This window comes from Sciurus vulgaris (genome assembly GCF_902686455.1).
Source record: "Sciurus vulgaris genome assembly, chromosome: 11".
Taxonomy (NCBI): Eukaryota; Metazoa; Chordata; class Mammalia; order Rodentia; family Sciuridae; genus Sciurus; species Sciurus vulgaris.
This window is the reverse complement of record NC_136472.1, coordinates 108638918-108654819: the sequence shown is the minus strand read 5'-3', so window position 1 is coordinate 108654819 and position 15902 is coordinate 108638918. Positions and strand designations below refer to the sequence as shown.

The 15902-nt window shown below is 43.7% G+C and overlaps 1 protein-coding gene across 12 annotated transcripts in view; it reads right to left on the bottom strand.

Moving 5' to 3' along the window:
* NCAM1 (neural cell adhesion molecule 1) overlaps positions 1-15902 on the bottom strand; it is a 292962-nt gene that overhangs the window by 32882 nt on the left and 244178 nt on the right. For 3 of the 12 annotated variants that reach the window (XM_079102806.1, XM_079102813.1, XM_079102817.1), the window contains exons 9-15: positions 11695-11724; positions 7448-7598; positions 6895-7079; positions 6417-6513; positions 5962-6132; positions 4174-4305; positions 3033-3047 (exon numbers count right to left, since the gene is read on the bottom strand). In XM_079102806.1, coding sequence (XP_078958932.1) covers positions 3033-3047; positions 4174-4305; positions 5962-6132; positions 6417-6513; positions 6895-7079; positions 7448-7598; positions 11695-11724 — 781 coding nt within the window. The remainder of the gene's footprint in view (positions 1-3032; positions 3048-4173; positions 4306-5961; positions 6133-6416; positions 6514-6894; positions 7080-7447; positions 7599-11694; positions 11725-15902) is intronic. The other 9 variants (XM_079102810.1, XM_079102814.1, XM_079102807.1 and 6 more) reach the window with 3 other exon arrangements.

Below are 15902 nucleotides of genomic sequence, written 5' to 3'. Positions count from 1 at the left end.
TTCCCTTTGAGAGCTACATAGATTTTTGGAAGAACATCAACACACCAGCAACATTGCTGGAATGCCCATGGTTTACTTTCCAGATGAGGGTACCAGGTTAAACCATGATGATCTGGTTCATTCAGGCAAAGGTATATCTCTACTTCTCCCTCTCGTGTGTGTGTATGTGTGTGTGTGTGTGCGTGTTTGTTGGTCTCATTTGCATAACTGTTAGTATTATTCTGGTAAAGGGATGGCATTTTACCTGCTTCAATAACATAGAGTACAATGCATTTAATGGACATTTGCATGTGCAGCCTAGGAGACAACACATGAAAATAAAAAATCTTGAGATGCCTCTTTTAAAAAGTAGAGACTCCTATGCAGTCTCTCTACCCTGAAAGAAATAGTCTATCTTGCTTCATGGTACAGAGGCTAATTAATAGATAACATTCAGGCAATGAAATTCTCCAAGTGTGTTGTTCAATCATGGAGAAAATGATTCATAATAATTTCTAGGTAGTATTGACAGGGAAGCAGCTTCTCCCAAGGCAAACAGAGGTTCCAAGCTTTCCACCTGAGTCTCTTGACACCATACAGGCATTTGATTTAAAAATATGTGAAATGGGAGCATTTTCTCAGGTTAGAGTTTTATGTGTTTGGAGTCACAGCTTCCTCACTACCTTCATACACATTTGTGAACACCATACAAAAGAACCTCCAAACTGGTAAGCTGTGCTTTCTATCTGGCAGGCAATTCAGAAGCAAGAGGCCTTCATGTATTTATGATTTTGCTAGCTTGACCTGCTCATGACTGGCTTTGCTATATCCATGGCCCTTAATGTGGACAAATCTATTAAGGAGACAAGAAGGCAACCCCATTATTGAGACATCTCAGTGAACTTCAGGTGATGAGGTAATGCTGAACACTGACCTCAACTACACCTCCCAACCCAGGGCTCTGGTAGCCAACACCTCTGTCCAGCATGCCAACCCCTGCTGGCTCTGGGCCTTCTCTTTCTTGGGGCTGAGGATACACTCAAGGCCCAACTCCAAAGTCACAGGGTGCATCTGTACCCTGAGAGTCTTATAGAATAGGGGTGCACTGTCAGTGGTTGAGATGAGCCAGTGCCAGGAACCAAAGCCATTGTTTCTTAGGCTTGGTGCAAGCACACAGCTAAAAGGACAGGTGATTCTATGTGAGTGTGTTCAGGCAACCTTTGTGCATTCCAAGGAGTAGGCATGAAACTCAGAGAAGGTCCTTCCTTAGACTTGGCCTTACTTCCTAGTACCCAAAAAGGGAGTTTGTCACAGCAGTGGTATCATTTTTTTCAATGGTGTCCTTTTTCAGGCCAGGACACACCTGGAGCTAGGTCCTCACAACAGCTCTGGTAATCTTAGCAGGGAAAGGGGGTGCAAGGAAAGACCACAACAAAGTCTCTTTAGTGAGAGTGTGATGTTCTCTCATGTTCACCACCTCACCATGCTAAAGGTCTGGAAGAAAGGCACCCTCAACTTTTAATGCCTTGCTTCTACTTATCTAAAAGAACTTTGCTTTTTAATCCTTTTTAACCATAACTTCATCTGGTTGAGAAAAACTGACTTTGGTGCCAGTGCTGGCCACGATCTACTTGGAATGGAGAGATGACGCCATCACCCTCCAAAGGGCTTCTGGGAGTCTTGGTTAATTATCCATTTTCATAATGCCAGACAACAAATGATGAGGTTGAGAGAACTCCTTTAAAAATTAAAAAAGAAAACTAAAAATTTTAATCAAACCTTTACTTTTTCATGTTGACTTTAGAAATAGCCTCTTCTATTTATAAAAATTCATGCTTAGAAGGTTTGAGGTGATAATGAAAGAAAACCACTCTGGTCTTTGAAGTCCAAAACACAGTTACACTTAATTCAGTACTCAGACTCTAGTTACTGGTGAGAAATTCATCAACAGGCCTCATCCCAGCCTTCCTCTCTTCAAAGTTAGCACTCATTTATTGATCACACGCAGAAGAGAAGCAATGCAAAGACTCATATGGAAGACCAGTGGAGGGTCAACTTAAGGATCCAGGAGGAAGGAGCTTTCCCGCCCAGAGCTGCCCCTTCTGGGCACAGCTGTGGGCACAGCTGTCAGCCCAGGGCAGACAGACAGCTGCCAGTCCTACCTGACAACTCCATTTCCCTGTCTGATCCTACCCCCACCGCCACCCCCTGAGCTGGTGCATTCAGACATCAACTTGGCTGAGATAGGAGATTTAGTACTTGCTCAAAATCTAACACCCACACTTAGCTACTTAGTTTTTGCTGTTGCTGCAATATTTCTGAATACATTTAAAAAGCTATGTTTCCCTGAGTGCCTTTCCGGAGCCAATAGCGTTTTATGAAAAGGGTATGCCACTTCCTGAATACCTCTTTCTGGATACAACCTCCCACTACTGCTCTGCGAATTCAGTCTAGGAAAAAAGAGCCAAGCCTTAATGAAGTGAAGTGCGAGGGTGTCTACGCAGGCTGAGCAGGTAAGAGCACAGTTCCACTCCCTGCCGCAGCAGACCAGCTCTCTATTACCCTGTTCCCTATGTCCTATGTTCACAGCTTCTATGATTAGGTTGTGAAAATTCTTTCCAGAACTTTCTCCCATGAAGGGATTTTGAATAGTGGTCTGATGAAGCTGTGATCACTTTTCTGGAATCCTGGCTATAGTCGAGGTGGTGCTACTGTGTGTTGGTCAGGGACCATCTGCAGACTTTTGCCATGCTTGGCTCAGCAATTATCATTGCCACAGGGTGATCAACACACACAAAAATTAATAAATATACACAATTTCAAAAGACACAGAAGTTGCATGCTCTAAAACAGGAAGAGTGTTAGCCTCTTGGAGTCACCTACAGACGTTAACAAAGGTACAACTAGACTAAGGTCAGTGTGGTTAGGGCCCAGACAGTATCATCTACTTCAGCCTCTAGGGGACAAAAAAAGGACCAGAACTAAATTAAGAACTAAGACTAGCAGATGTTAACACTATGGAAACAGGTAATGAGGTATGAAGAGGCACTTACGTGGAGGAGGGCTATCTGCATTTCCCATGGATGGAACACAGACGAAAAGAAAAGCCAAGAGACAGACCCAAGGAAAAAAAAATAAGATGTAAAAGAAATGAACAGAATCCGCAGAGCACATGGAGCTGGAAAACTCAAATTATCACATTACTTCAAAATGCAGAAAGAAGCAATCCCTGCAGAAGGAATGAGACAGCCTTTTCTACTTCTGGGAAGAGGCGAGGGGTTCCCTTTGCAGGCCCATGGCTTCAAAGGCAGAAGCAAAGGATTCTGCCATGTGCATTTTGAATCCAGGGGCCAGGGAGAGCCCAGAGAGCTCTGTGGCCACTCAGGAATCGGGTTCTACAGCATCTTCTTCAGCTGGACGGGCTCAGGAGCCTTGCAGGGCAGCAGCTCTGGTCTGTAACGGAGCGTGCCAGAGCAGGGCTGACCCAGAGTCCGGCTGCTATGGAAAGCGAGGGCAAAGCCGGCAGGCATGGTTTAAGGAAAGTGGGAATGACAGCAGGATACAGAGACGCCCTGCGCAGAACCGGGGAGAAGCAGCTCTCTGGAAAGGGTCTGTGAGGAGGGAGATCACGAGGAATGCTCTGGGTAGGGGAGGGAGGAGGAGGGCAAAGAGCAGAAGAGTCCAAGGCCATGGCCGTCCTCTCCCCTTCTGCTTAGCTGGGATTCGGCTTCTGCTCACATGTCCTACATGTGATTTAATACCTTTGCTGCATCAAAACTCCCACCAAGAATTATATGAGCTGTCACTCTCTCTAATTTCTTTAAAGTCACCGGGTACTTAGGGCCTCTGAGGCCCTGTGTCAGAAAGCAAATCTCCCCAATTTCTCCACACACGCTGCTGGTTTTCTCCCCACTCTCTGCAAGACCATGTGGGTGGTACCCCCCTCCTGCCCCCACCCTGCTGACTGTTATTCTAACAAGCTGGACCAGCTACTAGGGGAGGGCCCGCTTTGAGAAAGAGGATGAAAGGAGCGTGCCAGCCATCACTGAGAGCCAGAGAACTATGAGTTGGGGCCTCTATGAACAGAGGGATCTGAAAGACAAGGCTGTCTTCTGAACCAAGACACAAGTCAGGTCAGGGTCCCCAAGAAGAAGGTGGGCGTGGGGAAGAGGCAGGGCAGCTGGCTTTACTTACGGACTGGCTGTGTCTTGAACCCGGAGGCTGCGCTGATCTCGCCTAGTCCCTTGCCGTTGAGGGCTGCCAGCCGTACCTCATACGTTGTCTCAGGCTTCAGGCCCACGATGGTGACAATGCCCTCCAGGTTGGCTGTTGTGAGAAGATGGGATGGATCACAAAAGAGCAGAAGACACCTGGTAAAACAGAGCTATGGAGAACAGTCTGGCAGGTCCTCACAAAGTTAAACAGAACTGTCATGTGATCTAGCAGTTACACTTCTGGGCAGACACATTTCTGAAAACAGGGACTCAAACAGATACCTGCATACCCCACGTTCACAGCAGCTACCTTTGCAACAGCTAAAGCATGGAAACAACCCTCACAACCCATCACTGATGGATGACTGGATAAATGAAATGTGGTAAAGATGAACAATGGGATGTTATTCAGCCTACAAAAGGGTCGATAATCTGACACGGGGTATAACATGGGTGAATCTCTCATCACGCTAAATGAGACCCGCAGACACAAAGAGGGACAAATATTGTATGACTCCACTTCTATGAGGTAACTAGGATAATCAACTACACAGAGACAGAGAGTACAAGGGTGGCCATCAGGGACTGGAGGGAGGTAGAGAAAGGAGAGGTAGTGTTTACTGGGTGAAGAGTTTCAGTTTGGAATGACAGAAAGGTCTGGAGCTGGAAAGTGGCGATGGTTGTGACTTCATGCTACTGAATCATACACTTAAATACGGTCAAACGTAAGTTTACATTATGTGTATTCTACCACAATAAGACAAAAAACTAGAACTGATGTTTAAAAGAAAGAAAATTTAAAAAGCCCGGCATATATTGTAACATGGGACCAAACTGCCACAAAGTCAATAATGAGATTTCAGAATAAAGTTAGGAAGCTGAAAGGACTGTCTTCTTCTCCAGTCCTGGTTACACAGCAATTCTTCTCAGTCCCCCCACCCCTACCCCCACCATTCCAAGAGTCCGATGCTGTGATGGAGATTCATGGCGGAACTAATCTCAGTAAGAGCGCAATGGGCCTCATCTCTGAAAGGCTGTGATACTGCTATTCCAGTCCATTCCCTTTTCCACACCAGTTACCACACACTGGATTAGGACTACACATTCCTACAGAAACACATCAGATTTCACTGAGTTATCCCAATCCAACCCCAAAGGGGAACTGAGATGTAAATATACTCCATCCTCAAACGGGAGGGCTCAGACCTTCAAATTGCAAAAACACAGGGGTCATTTTCTTAATGTTTAGCTTGGAAAGATACATAGGATTGATTTCAGAGCACATTTGTTTTCCTGGCTCTGCTTATTTGGTTACTATCATAACTGCATGATAGTCCTGGGTAGAGACACTAAAATAGGACTGGTCAGTGTCAGGGTAGAGACCCCAAAGCCACACGTGCCGAGCAGGGGTACAGTGCACTCCTGTGGTTGTGCTCAGCATGCAAGCAGGGCTTCTGCCTGAAATGCCACCAAGATGACCTCATTCATCCTGGCAGGGTCATGAGAACTAAGCTCTGAGGGCCAACAATTCTCTATTGAGACATGACCATGACCTCATTCTGGGCGGGACAGTTCCTAATTCTGCAGGAACCCAGATGGGATGGCAGGTGGTGACATCTGGCAAGCTCTAGTAGATAAGAGTAGTGTGCCACTGACTTAAATAGACAGGCAAGGCAGGACCTGGAGAATGCTGGGGGCAAGTGTGCACCCCTGTGCGGAGCACTAGGGCACGTACGACCTGACTGGAGGAGCCAGGGCTCCGACTCACCTTCTTTGGCATCATACCACTTGACGTGCCACGCTTCTTCTCCTAGTGCCCTCCATTCAGCCTTGTATTTGAGGATGGGCACTCCACCTGTGGCCTCTGGCTCATCAAACTGTACCTGTGCTGTGCTGGAGTATGGCTCCACCTGGTCGATGGATGGTGACGATGGGGTGTCTATGGGGAGGACACATAATGAGACCCAGGTGGCCCAGAACCAAGACTTTCAATGTCAAAGCATGTCTCTCTTATTTCTGCGCACTCTTGGGAATCCTGTCATCTGTTTTCTGTCCTCTGGATCCCCTTCATCTATGATTCTCCCCCTGCACATCCCGTGTTTAGATCCTTACACCTCCAATTGCTTCCCGACCATCTGGCTTTGTTGGCTGGTATCCTTGAAGAATCCTGGTTACCCCGAGAAGGGTAAGGGCAGTGTGGAAGCCACCACGAGAGGCACTTACCTGCTTGAACAAGGATGAATTCCAAGGACTCCTGTCCAATGCGATTCACTGCAGTACAGTTGTAGTTTCCAAAATCATTTTCAGAATCTGGGGTCACCTTTAGAAGGAAGGAGCCCTTGGGGTTACCAGGGACCATAAAATGGCAACAGATGCAGATCCTTATTACTAAATTAAATTAGGCAAGAATAGAACTAGTAAAGCACAAATCATCAGTACCAGCCCCATCTTGAACAAGAGAGAATAGCCTGGGGCTCATGGGAGAGGCCTTTCCAGCTCCTAGTCCCAGTCTAGCTACATGGAGCACACACCAATGTTGCTGAGAAAGGTGACCAGGAGTGAGGCTGTTTTTTCTCCAGCCAATGACTCTCCAGTTTAGGATGTGCCAGGGAAGCAAGAAAGAAAATGTGAGTGGCATCCAAAAGCCTACCCATCATCAAACAGCCTTCTCTATCCAACCCCCAACCCCTACCCTACTCACCTCCAGATAGCTGGCAGAGGGAGTGTTATAGATCTTGATATTACTGAAATTGGAGCTTGGCAGCAACTGACCATCTCGGAACCAGGAGATTGTAGCACTGGGGTAGGCAAAAACCTCGCAGGTGATATTCACCTGGTTCCCTTCCCAAGTGTACACAGCCACAGGGCCCTGTAGTTTGGGGGCATCTGCAACAAATGACAATGATTATCAGGGTGACCACCACTATCTTTGAGCCCTCACAACCTGTGCTGGCACTGGGAAGGCAGGTAAGCAGACCTAGCTCCTAGTAGAGGAGAGGTCAGGATCACATCAATATTGCTGTGCACAAGTACTACATGGGGAGACTCAGAGCAAACGGAAGGCTTGTAAGAAGCCTGGGGATGGTGTGTGGGGCCAGCTTTTGGACAGAGCTCTGAAATGGCCCAGGGCCAATGGCCACAGGGAACACAGCAGAGCTCACAGGGTAAGCTTAGGTCCTGGGTGCTATTTCCCTCTCTCGTCCTGACTCTGAAGGGCTCTTCCCTCCCCCAAGTCTTCCCCAGTTATTGCTCACATTGCACTTCAAGGTACATGGCCTGGGAGTCCTGGCCGATGGTGTTGCTGGCAGTGCAGATATACTCTCCAGCGTCTGTGTACTGGATGCTCTTCAGGGTCAGGGACGACACGCGGGCATGGCTGCGCACCACCATGTGCCCATCCAGAGTCTGCCAGGAGGGAAAGGGGAGCATCAGAGTCCGAGGCAAGGCAGAGGGCCATGCAGCTATAGCAGGGTAGGGGTAAGAGACTATTTCTTCACCTGTCTGTGACGAGTCTCACATCCTCTCTTCTCTCTGGGCCAACATCTAAGCCTGACTTTAGGTATCACTCAATGGGCAAGGGTTCCATAAGCACCATGGAAACTTGGGGGTATCCAAAACAGGAGATGGGACTTGGTTTTATCAAATGACCTGCACTGTGTGCCAAAATTGGTTTGTGGCAAGGACAGACTAGGTCTCACAAGACTACTTTGGGATGTGTAAAATGGAAGCAAAGGCCCTGGCCTTCAGAGATCTCAGCAGCCTTGCCTCGGGAGATTCTGGAAACTTCCATCCTTGTCCTTTCCTCCTAGTCTGCCCACCTCCAGTCCTATGTGGATACTCATGAGATGGGAACTTCAAATGCACTCAATGAAAGAAAGTATGCAAGAAAGCCATTCTCTGCAGATGCCTTTTTCCTGGATACTTAAAAACTGAAATTATTCCATCCCCCACCAAAAAAAAAAAAAAAAAGTCAATTCAAAGTTCAGGATCTATTGAGCTGGAATCAAGGGTAACAGGATCCTGTCTTTAAGAACAGTGATAAAGAGAGCCCCAGGCAGAGCTGGGATCCTTGACACTACAGTTTCCATTTTCTAGTTCTCAATTCTGCTATTGGCTTCTCAAGTCTCTGTGATAACAGTAATTAGTTAAGAAGAGAATAAGCATATGATCCTTGGGCAACAAGTACTAGAATATTTCCAAGGGATTTTTTCCTCTTGACATTCTAAGTAAAATGGTTGCTGGCTCTGGACAGGGGAAGGCATAAGGCCCAAGTACAGATCCCTCAGAAAGCTGGTAATCTGAAGAAGGCTAGTTCATCCTCATCTCCAGTGTATGATATTCTATAGAGATAGACAGGACAGTACACTGCATCTGGCATCTGATGGGCTTGTCTTTAGAGAATGAAAAGGACACTTGACTTCAGGTTCTTTTAATATGCTGGTCTGCAAGTCAGAACTCTGGAGTTGTAATGTCCTATGGCAACATGAGAAGCCCAAAAGCAAGGCACCACTGGCCTTGCTCTGCAGGTCTATCACAAGAAGTCCCTTACACCAGCATTAACAGACCTAGTCCACTTCAGTCATCTAAGCCCCATCTCATGTCATATCTGGAAGCCAGAACATGTTGCCAGTAAGGGGAAGAAGGGTCAAGCAAAATCATCACTGCCTCCTGCTGTGAGCATGTCTTGTTCCTAAGACCAATGCCCTGGTGTTCCCATTTGGCCAGCAAATGTGGGAGGATGCTTGATTGAGAAGCTGCATCCCAAGAGATGGCACACACTAATAAGAGATGCCAACAGACAGGTGTGGGGCACTTTCTAGATATCCAGTTTGTTGGAGACACTGGATCCTGAGACTTCTTTTCTTGTGGGCTGTCAGTGCTTACTGATCCATTCCAGTGGTTATTTTCAAATGCCAAACAAAAATCTTTACCTGTCAGTCTGCATTAGGGCCATGGAGAGCATGCAGCCATTCCTGCAGGGACCTCTAAAGGCTGACCTGATCTGCTTGTCACTCCTATTTCCCCCAAACCCAGAAGGACGAAGGTAGAGGAAACTTGAGGGTCCATCCCTGGCTTTTCTGGTCATCTCACTGATATCAACCATGAGATGAACTATGAGTCTTTGAACCCAGTCTAGACTTGTCCTGGGTCTGCCCTACACTTCATCAGGAAGCTAAGAAAACAATTTAATGTGGAAGACAGGCCAAGAAAGTCATGTAGGCAAGAATGGGACATTAGCAGCAACAGAGCAGGGGGATAAGCAGTCTTCATTCAGAATAATAATCTCTCTCTCTCTCTCTCTCTCTCTCTCTCTCTCTCTTTTCCAATATGGTCTCTTTTCCCAGATTTCTCTATGTGGAAATTTCTCTTATTTAACGATGTCAACAGATCAGAAGGCAGTCCTCTATAGAGAATTCTTATTTTGCAGGGGCTCACTGCAGGTGTGATGGTGGGATTATTTGCCAGATGCCCAGTTGTTCCTTTGAGGATATGCAGATAGACTGCAGTGTGATTGGACTGTCTCCTCCTGAAATGTTTTATGCTGGCATCAGGACAAAGCCCCAGAGTGCCAACCATAAGCCACCCAGACCAAAAGCTAGGCTGACTGTCTCGGCTCCCCTAGAGGGAGCAGATGAGCTCTGGACAAGACTTAAAAGATCATTGTGGAAAAAGACCCCCTTTAAAAAAGACTATGAAAGATGATTATAATTATTATTCTCATCAAAGCAGTTTTGTTTCCCTTCTTACAGGTAAAAGTGCTAAGGCTTTTCTGAGCTTACAGGATGAAAGTGGCCATAACCCAAATCTTCTTTTGCACTCTTCTGGGCTTATGGTCTTCATCTCTGAATGACATAAATAGGAGAGAATGGAACTTCTGAGCCCCCCGGGCAACATTCACTTAAAAGTCAATTATGTCCAAAGTGCGACATTTGTGATAAAGACACTTCTGGAAAACAGAGTCCAGTGTCTGCTTTAGTGGGAGTAAACCTATTATTTTCACTTACAATAAGAATTCTCTTCCCAGTGCCACAAAAATAAAAAAAAAAAATCTCTTAGCAGCTCCTTAGCACTCTTTGATAAATCTCAGCTCCTCCTCTCACCAGGTCCAGGCCAGAATGACAGGGAAGATACACAAGGCAAAGCGGAATGAGATCTGTAGTCGCTTAAGACTGGCTGTTAATTAGCCCTTCTTCTCTCCCTTCCCCAATCCCGATGGGCCCATGAGTTCTGGGCAATAAAACACCCAGCCTGTGACCGCACTAAGTGATTGTGGTGCCTCAGGAGTGAAGCATTTCAGTGAGGACACATACTGAACCACAGTCCCTACAACATCAGGGAAGGTAGGACACAAAGAGAGCTCATAATGAACTGAATTTGACAATGGCAGTATGTTCATGTGCAGAAACTAATATCAGTGCCTAGGGACAGGCAGTCAACTTTTAAATATTAAGCAGCATTAAATATTGATAACCATGACCTGAACACATGAGCTATGTGTTCTGAATAATTATCATTCCTGAAAGACCAAGAGGATAGATTTACCAAATTAAAATACAGAATCTATAGGCTCTTCTGTGTTTATATTCTTATAAAATCAAAGACTCATTTGGAGAAAGAAGGCAAAAACTATTTTAATAAAAAGTATTTATAGATTAGATCCTTGAATGTCATCTAAAGTAAATGGGTTTTTATTTTACTATTTAGGTCACTTAATCGCATATCAGGTTTAAAAAAAAAATGACAGACATGTTCATAAGTAGGGCCTGGGAGTGTAGCAATTAAACTCTAAATGTTAATGTTCAGCGTCAGTTTTCAAGCTAAGTCTCACATTACCTAGACTGAAGAAAGTAAGCAAAGAAATTTCAAAGGTTAAGTGCTACTGACTTCACAAAACATAAACCCATTTATACCAAATCATTCCAATCTCATAAATTTAATGCTCTATAAAAGTAACAGACATGTTTAGTAATTTGGGAAAACCAATGAAAGATGTCATTTGGATAGCTTTTGAGATGAAATGTGATGTGATAATTTACCAAGACCAATTGTTATAAAATAAGTGAGCAACAAGATGAGTTGAGCTGGAAAGGAAAGGGCTGAGTGGGTTTTAGATCACTAACTCTGTGACTTTATGGTCCAAAGCCACATCTACCACGTGAGAATAAAAAAAAAAAATCATTGTTTCAAAATGCCTGGCCTGGGCATTGGGGCAATTTATTTCTATCAGTATAATTACCTGGATGTGATTTTACCAGCACCAGCAAGAGAATAAGATCCAGTTTTAGGAAATAATAAGGATTTGTTCATCCACTCCCAACACAGCTTGCTTGCTCATCCTAAAATGACACTATTGTAAAGTAATGTCTACCTCTATTGACCTATTCTTTAAGCTAACTAAAGTACTAATTAGTTTAGCATGCCTGGTTATTAAACTGTAATGGTAAGTTAAACTGCAGTGCTTTCAAAACTAAAGACTGGCTAGTGGTCAGGTAAGCTATACCTCTTGCTTCTCTGGTCGAGTCCACGAAGCCTGGAGAGAACAAGATATAAAACACAACAAGAAAGCAGTAAAATTTTACAACATGTTGCTTTAGAGAATTGATGCACCACACTGCATTCCGTGCACATGCAGCTTCCTCTTAATTCAGAACTTTTTCCAAGGCCCACTTTCAATGGTGTGTTTATTACCCAATTTAATTTAGGATTTAGCTTATGTTCAGCTTTTTCCCCCCTTCTGTACATTAAAATGTATAATTCAATCGTAAAGGCATTCCTAATCTTTGGCAGACATATATACATATACCAGCAGACATATTAGACTGCTTATGTTGCAAAACACCTTAAATATTCTTCATAGTGTCGAATGACACTACTGGTTCTAACCACATAATCTAGAAATACTTAGCAAGGTTCCCTCCTTTGAGTTTTATTAGACAGCATATCATGGATACACTAATGCCATTTTATGCTCATGCACTTTATAACTCTTTGCATGCATTCCATTAAAAATGAAAATTTTTATTTAAAAAAAGGGAACAAATCAGTAGAGGAGAGGTACATTAGGAATGAGAATTATGAAGTCCTTTGAGACTGTGGTAAAGAAGCTTTGAGGATGCTGGGAGGCTGGGGTAGGGCTCCCGTCCTTAACGGCAGAGAATGCCCAGATGGCACATGAGCTCAAGTATGGATCATCTTCATCCAACATGGCATTCACAAGGGAGAAACTCAACTTACGGGCATAGAGGTTTGGGGGATTTTCCACTCACATCGAGCTATTTGCATTTATCGAGCACTTGGGCATCTACTCTGCTTTTTCTATTTTCCTACTAGGAGTCAAAGACATCATAGTTACATTGTTCTTTTTATTAGATGGTGTGGTTGCCTGATTGTCCCTGATGTTCAGATGGAAAAAAGATGAAGATGCTAGAAACACAGCAATGCAATCAGGGAGTGCAAATGAGTTAGCAAACAGAGCCCACTAAATACAAGGAGCTTTGTGAGAAATGAGGATGAAATACTGGGTTATGTCACATGATATTGGAATGAAGAAGGAAGTGAGAACAGAGGAACATGCATAGACCAAAGTAACAGTGGGCCAACACGTCAGATGTAGCTGCCAATTCCACATCACTACAAAGCTTGTTTGTCACATGCGAGGGCTATATCATATGGAGTTGTTTGTTTTCCAATATGATTATTCTGTGTCTCTCCCAAGTCACTATGGTTCTGTGGCTTTTAGAATAAGTAGTTGCTAGTGACACAATGCTTCTAGTAGCCTAATTCCTACCTGTGTGACAGTGGAATGACAGCAAATATCTTGGTCCTAATAATTTAGTGAAGGTATGGCCCAAATAGAGAGACTCTGATATACAAATATACACCCTTAGGAACTAAGTCAGGGTATGATTAGTAATGCTCTTGAAATTGTTAGTCCTAGGTTGTTTTAATATTTACATTTTTGTCTTATGCACGATAAGTTTATATATATATATATATATATATATATATATATATAAACTAAAGTGAAGCATCTCTCTAATTATCCTAAGCATTCCTTATTGTACATATGCCCACCCTGGATAAACCGGACTTTGCTCCATGTTGTCACTGTTTTCAATGTTTAAAAGCAGGCACTAAGCTTGTATTGAATGAGGTGTTCTTTCTGGTGAAAAGAAAGTTCCAGCTTCCAAAGAATTCAGAATTTCAAAAGGTCTCATTTGTGGTATTCTCTATAAGCCCAAGATTTAGGTTCACAAAATGCTCTTCATTTTTTTCTGTCTATCTCTTCTCATCTCAACACTTCACCCTTCTCCTTTACTTAATCATGAAGGCTTCATACACCTTCCTTTATAGTCATTTCAAAGGCATAGAGGTGTTCACATAAGCAAATGATGGATTTTTTTCCTGCTAGGAATAGAGTATGGAAATCAGCATCCCTGGGTTTCATACAATATATAAATGGTGCCTGGAACTTAGCAATGCTCACTCAAATACCTGGCAGGCAATGTTCAAGATAAATCTGTGCAGGATGAGTTATGAAATGATGCAGATGTACAAACTTTCTGTAATATCACAAAGACCTTCCGTCATCCAACTGACCCATTATGAAGTTCGTGATTTTTTTTGTCAAGATTACAGTAACTACTAAGAAACAGATCAACTTTCAGACAACTGCTCTACCTTAATGATCTCAATGATCAAAACAATTGGACATAGTCTAGTTATTATCAGTTGTTGAACTAAACCAACTTGACTAGCTAAAGTCTAACTAATCATCATTCTCACGTCAGTGATTAGACACCATTCAGAGGCAGGATCAAAGATAGGATGTGACATTCACTGCACTGGGTTTTGCATGTCCCATTCCTTCTTTTTTTTAATGAAGAACACTGATATTCCATTAGCAAGTCACTAAGTGTCTATGGGTGACACAATGACTTCTCTCACCTCTTCCCATAGGAAGGGAAATATCAGACTGAAGCAGTGAAGCAAAAACACAGAACTACTTTAATTTGCTTATGTCGTAACTAACTGTATTAAAGGAATCATTGAAGCTTCCGTGAAAGTCATCAGAATCACAAGAGAGCCCTGTGACATCATGGCATCAGGTACTTCACTTTCTGTGCCACTGATGGGGAGGGTAGCCACGGAGGCGCTCTAAGAGCTCTGAACTTGACCTTCTCCCAGTCAACATTTTTATCAGTGACTTAGACAAAGATATTTCAACAAAGCAAGAGCTAATATCAATGTTAGATGACAGCTGCATTGAGAAGGCTACTGGATTGGCTGCCCTTGGACTTATGCTTAGGGCTGGAGTCACTATTGACTGCTTTGCCTCATTACTTTTAATATACATATATAAAATAGCGGGGCTCACATGCACTCAGATGCTCTGACTGACAGACTTCTAAGGACAGTTCTGATGAAAGTCATTTCTGACTGGTTGGAAAGATTATTAGGAATAGTCATTCTCCGGCCAAGGGATGTTTGTGCATGTGACAATTTCATAATGATTAGAGGTGGCTCCTGACATTTAAGGGAGAAAATGTCAGTGATGCTAACCATCTTCCATTGCATAGGGCAGTCCCAGTGAATGGAGGGTCTCCTGAATTGCCATAATGAACCTATTGAGAAACACTGAACCACAACAAATAAAATACAATATTTTAACTACTACTAATATTTTTGTAGTTATAAATAACTACAAAATTCTGCATCATTGATTAAGCAATCAGTTGCATGAGAACAGGCCAGGATAGGGGATAGGTGGCTTAAATGCAGTTTATGTAAAGAAAAGACCTAAGCATGTTAGTTGACCACAATCTCAATATGAGGCAACAGAATGAGGACACTGCTCAAGGGCTAAAATGCAACTTTAACTGCATAATGATGCCCAGATCCAGAAGGTAACAGCCCGAAGTCTGCACAGGTCACACTGGGCCTGGGACCAGTGAACTGAAGCCATCTAGTACAGGCCAACTAGAAGGGTGAATGATGTGGAAGACATGACAAGAGAACAGTGAAAATGACCGGGTGTGTTAAGGTAAGAAGGGCAGACTGACTAGAGAAAAATCCAAGTGCTACTGCAGTGTCTCAGATGAAGGACTGAGTGGCAGAGGGTGGGAATACTGGGTTCAGGAAGGGACGAGGAAGAAATCCTTTCTGATCATCAGCGTTGACCAATGGCCCCATGGAGGGCTCACATCATCACCATTTTAGACAGGGGCCAGAGTGACTTTTCTAGCAGGGATGCTAGAAAAAGGAGCTGGGTGAGATTTCAGGACCTGAAAAGATGCCTTCTGAACATCTATGGTTCTGGCATTCCATGCCATCTGAATCTCAGGCTTTTACTCTACCATTAGATTTGATTGACTATTCTGACCTGCCTTGTGTATCTTCCTGATTTTAAAAAGAAAATTGCTTTCTCCCACTCCTGCAAGTCAGGGATCCTAGTAATCTCTATATCTAATTATATATAATGCAACTTTAGTTGGAGAAAATGAGGAGAGATTGGCAAAGTAAAAGTGAAGTTTATTCTCAGGAATCTGGTCTGCCCATGGATGATGCATATGTAGTTTCTTAATCAGCAGCTATCTACACTGTAAGGTAGATTTCATGCCTCTTTGAAGTCACTATTTAATGGACAGAAATGGCAAATTTTGTTATAGAGGATTTCATTTAGAACAATTCATATTTATCTGGTGTTAT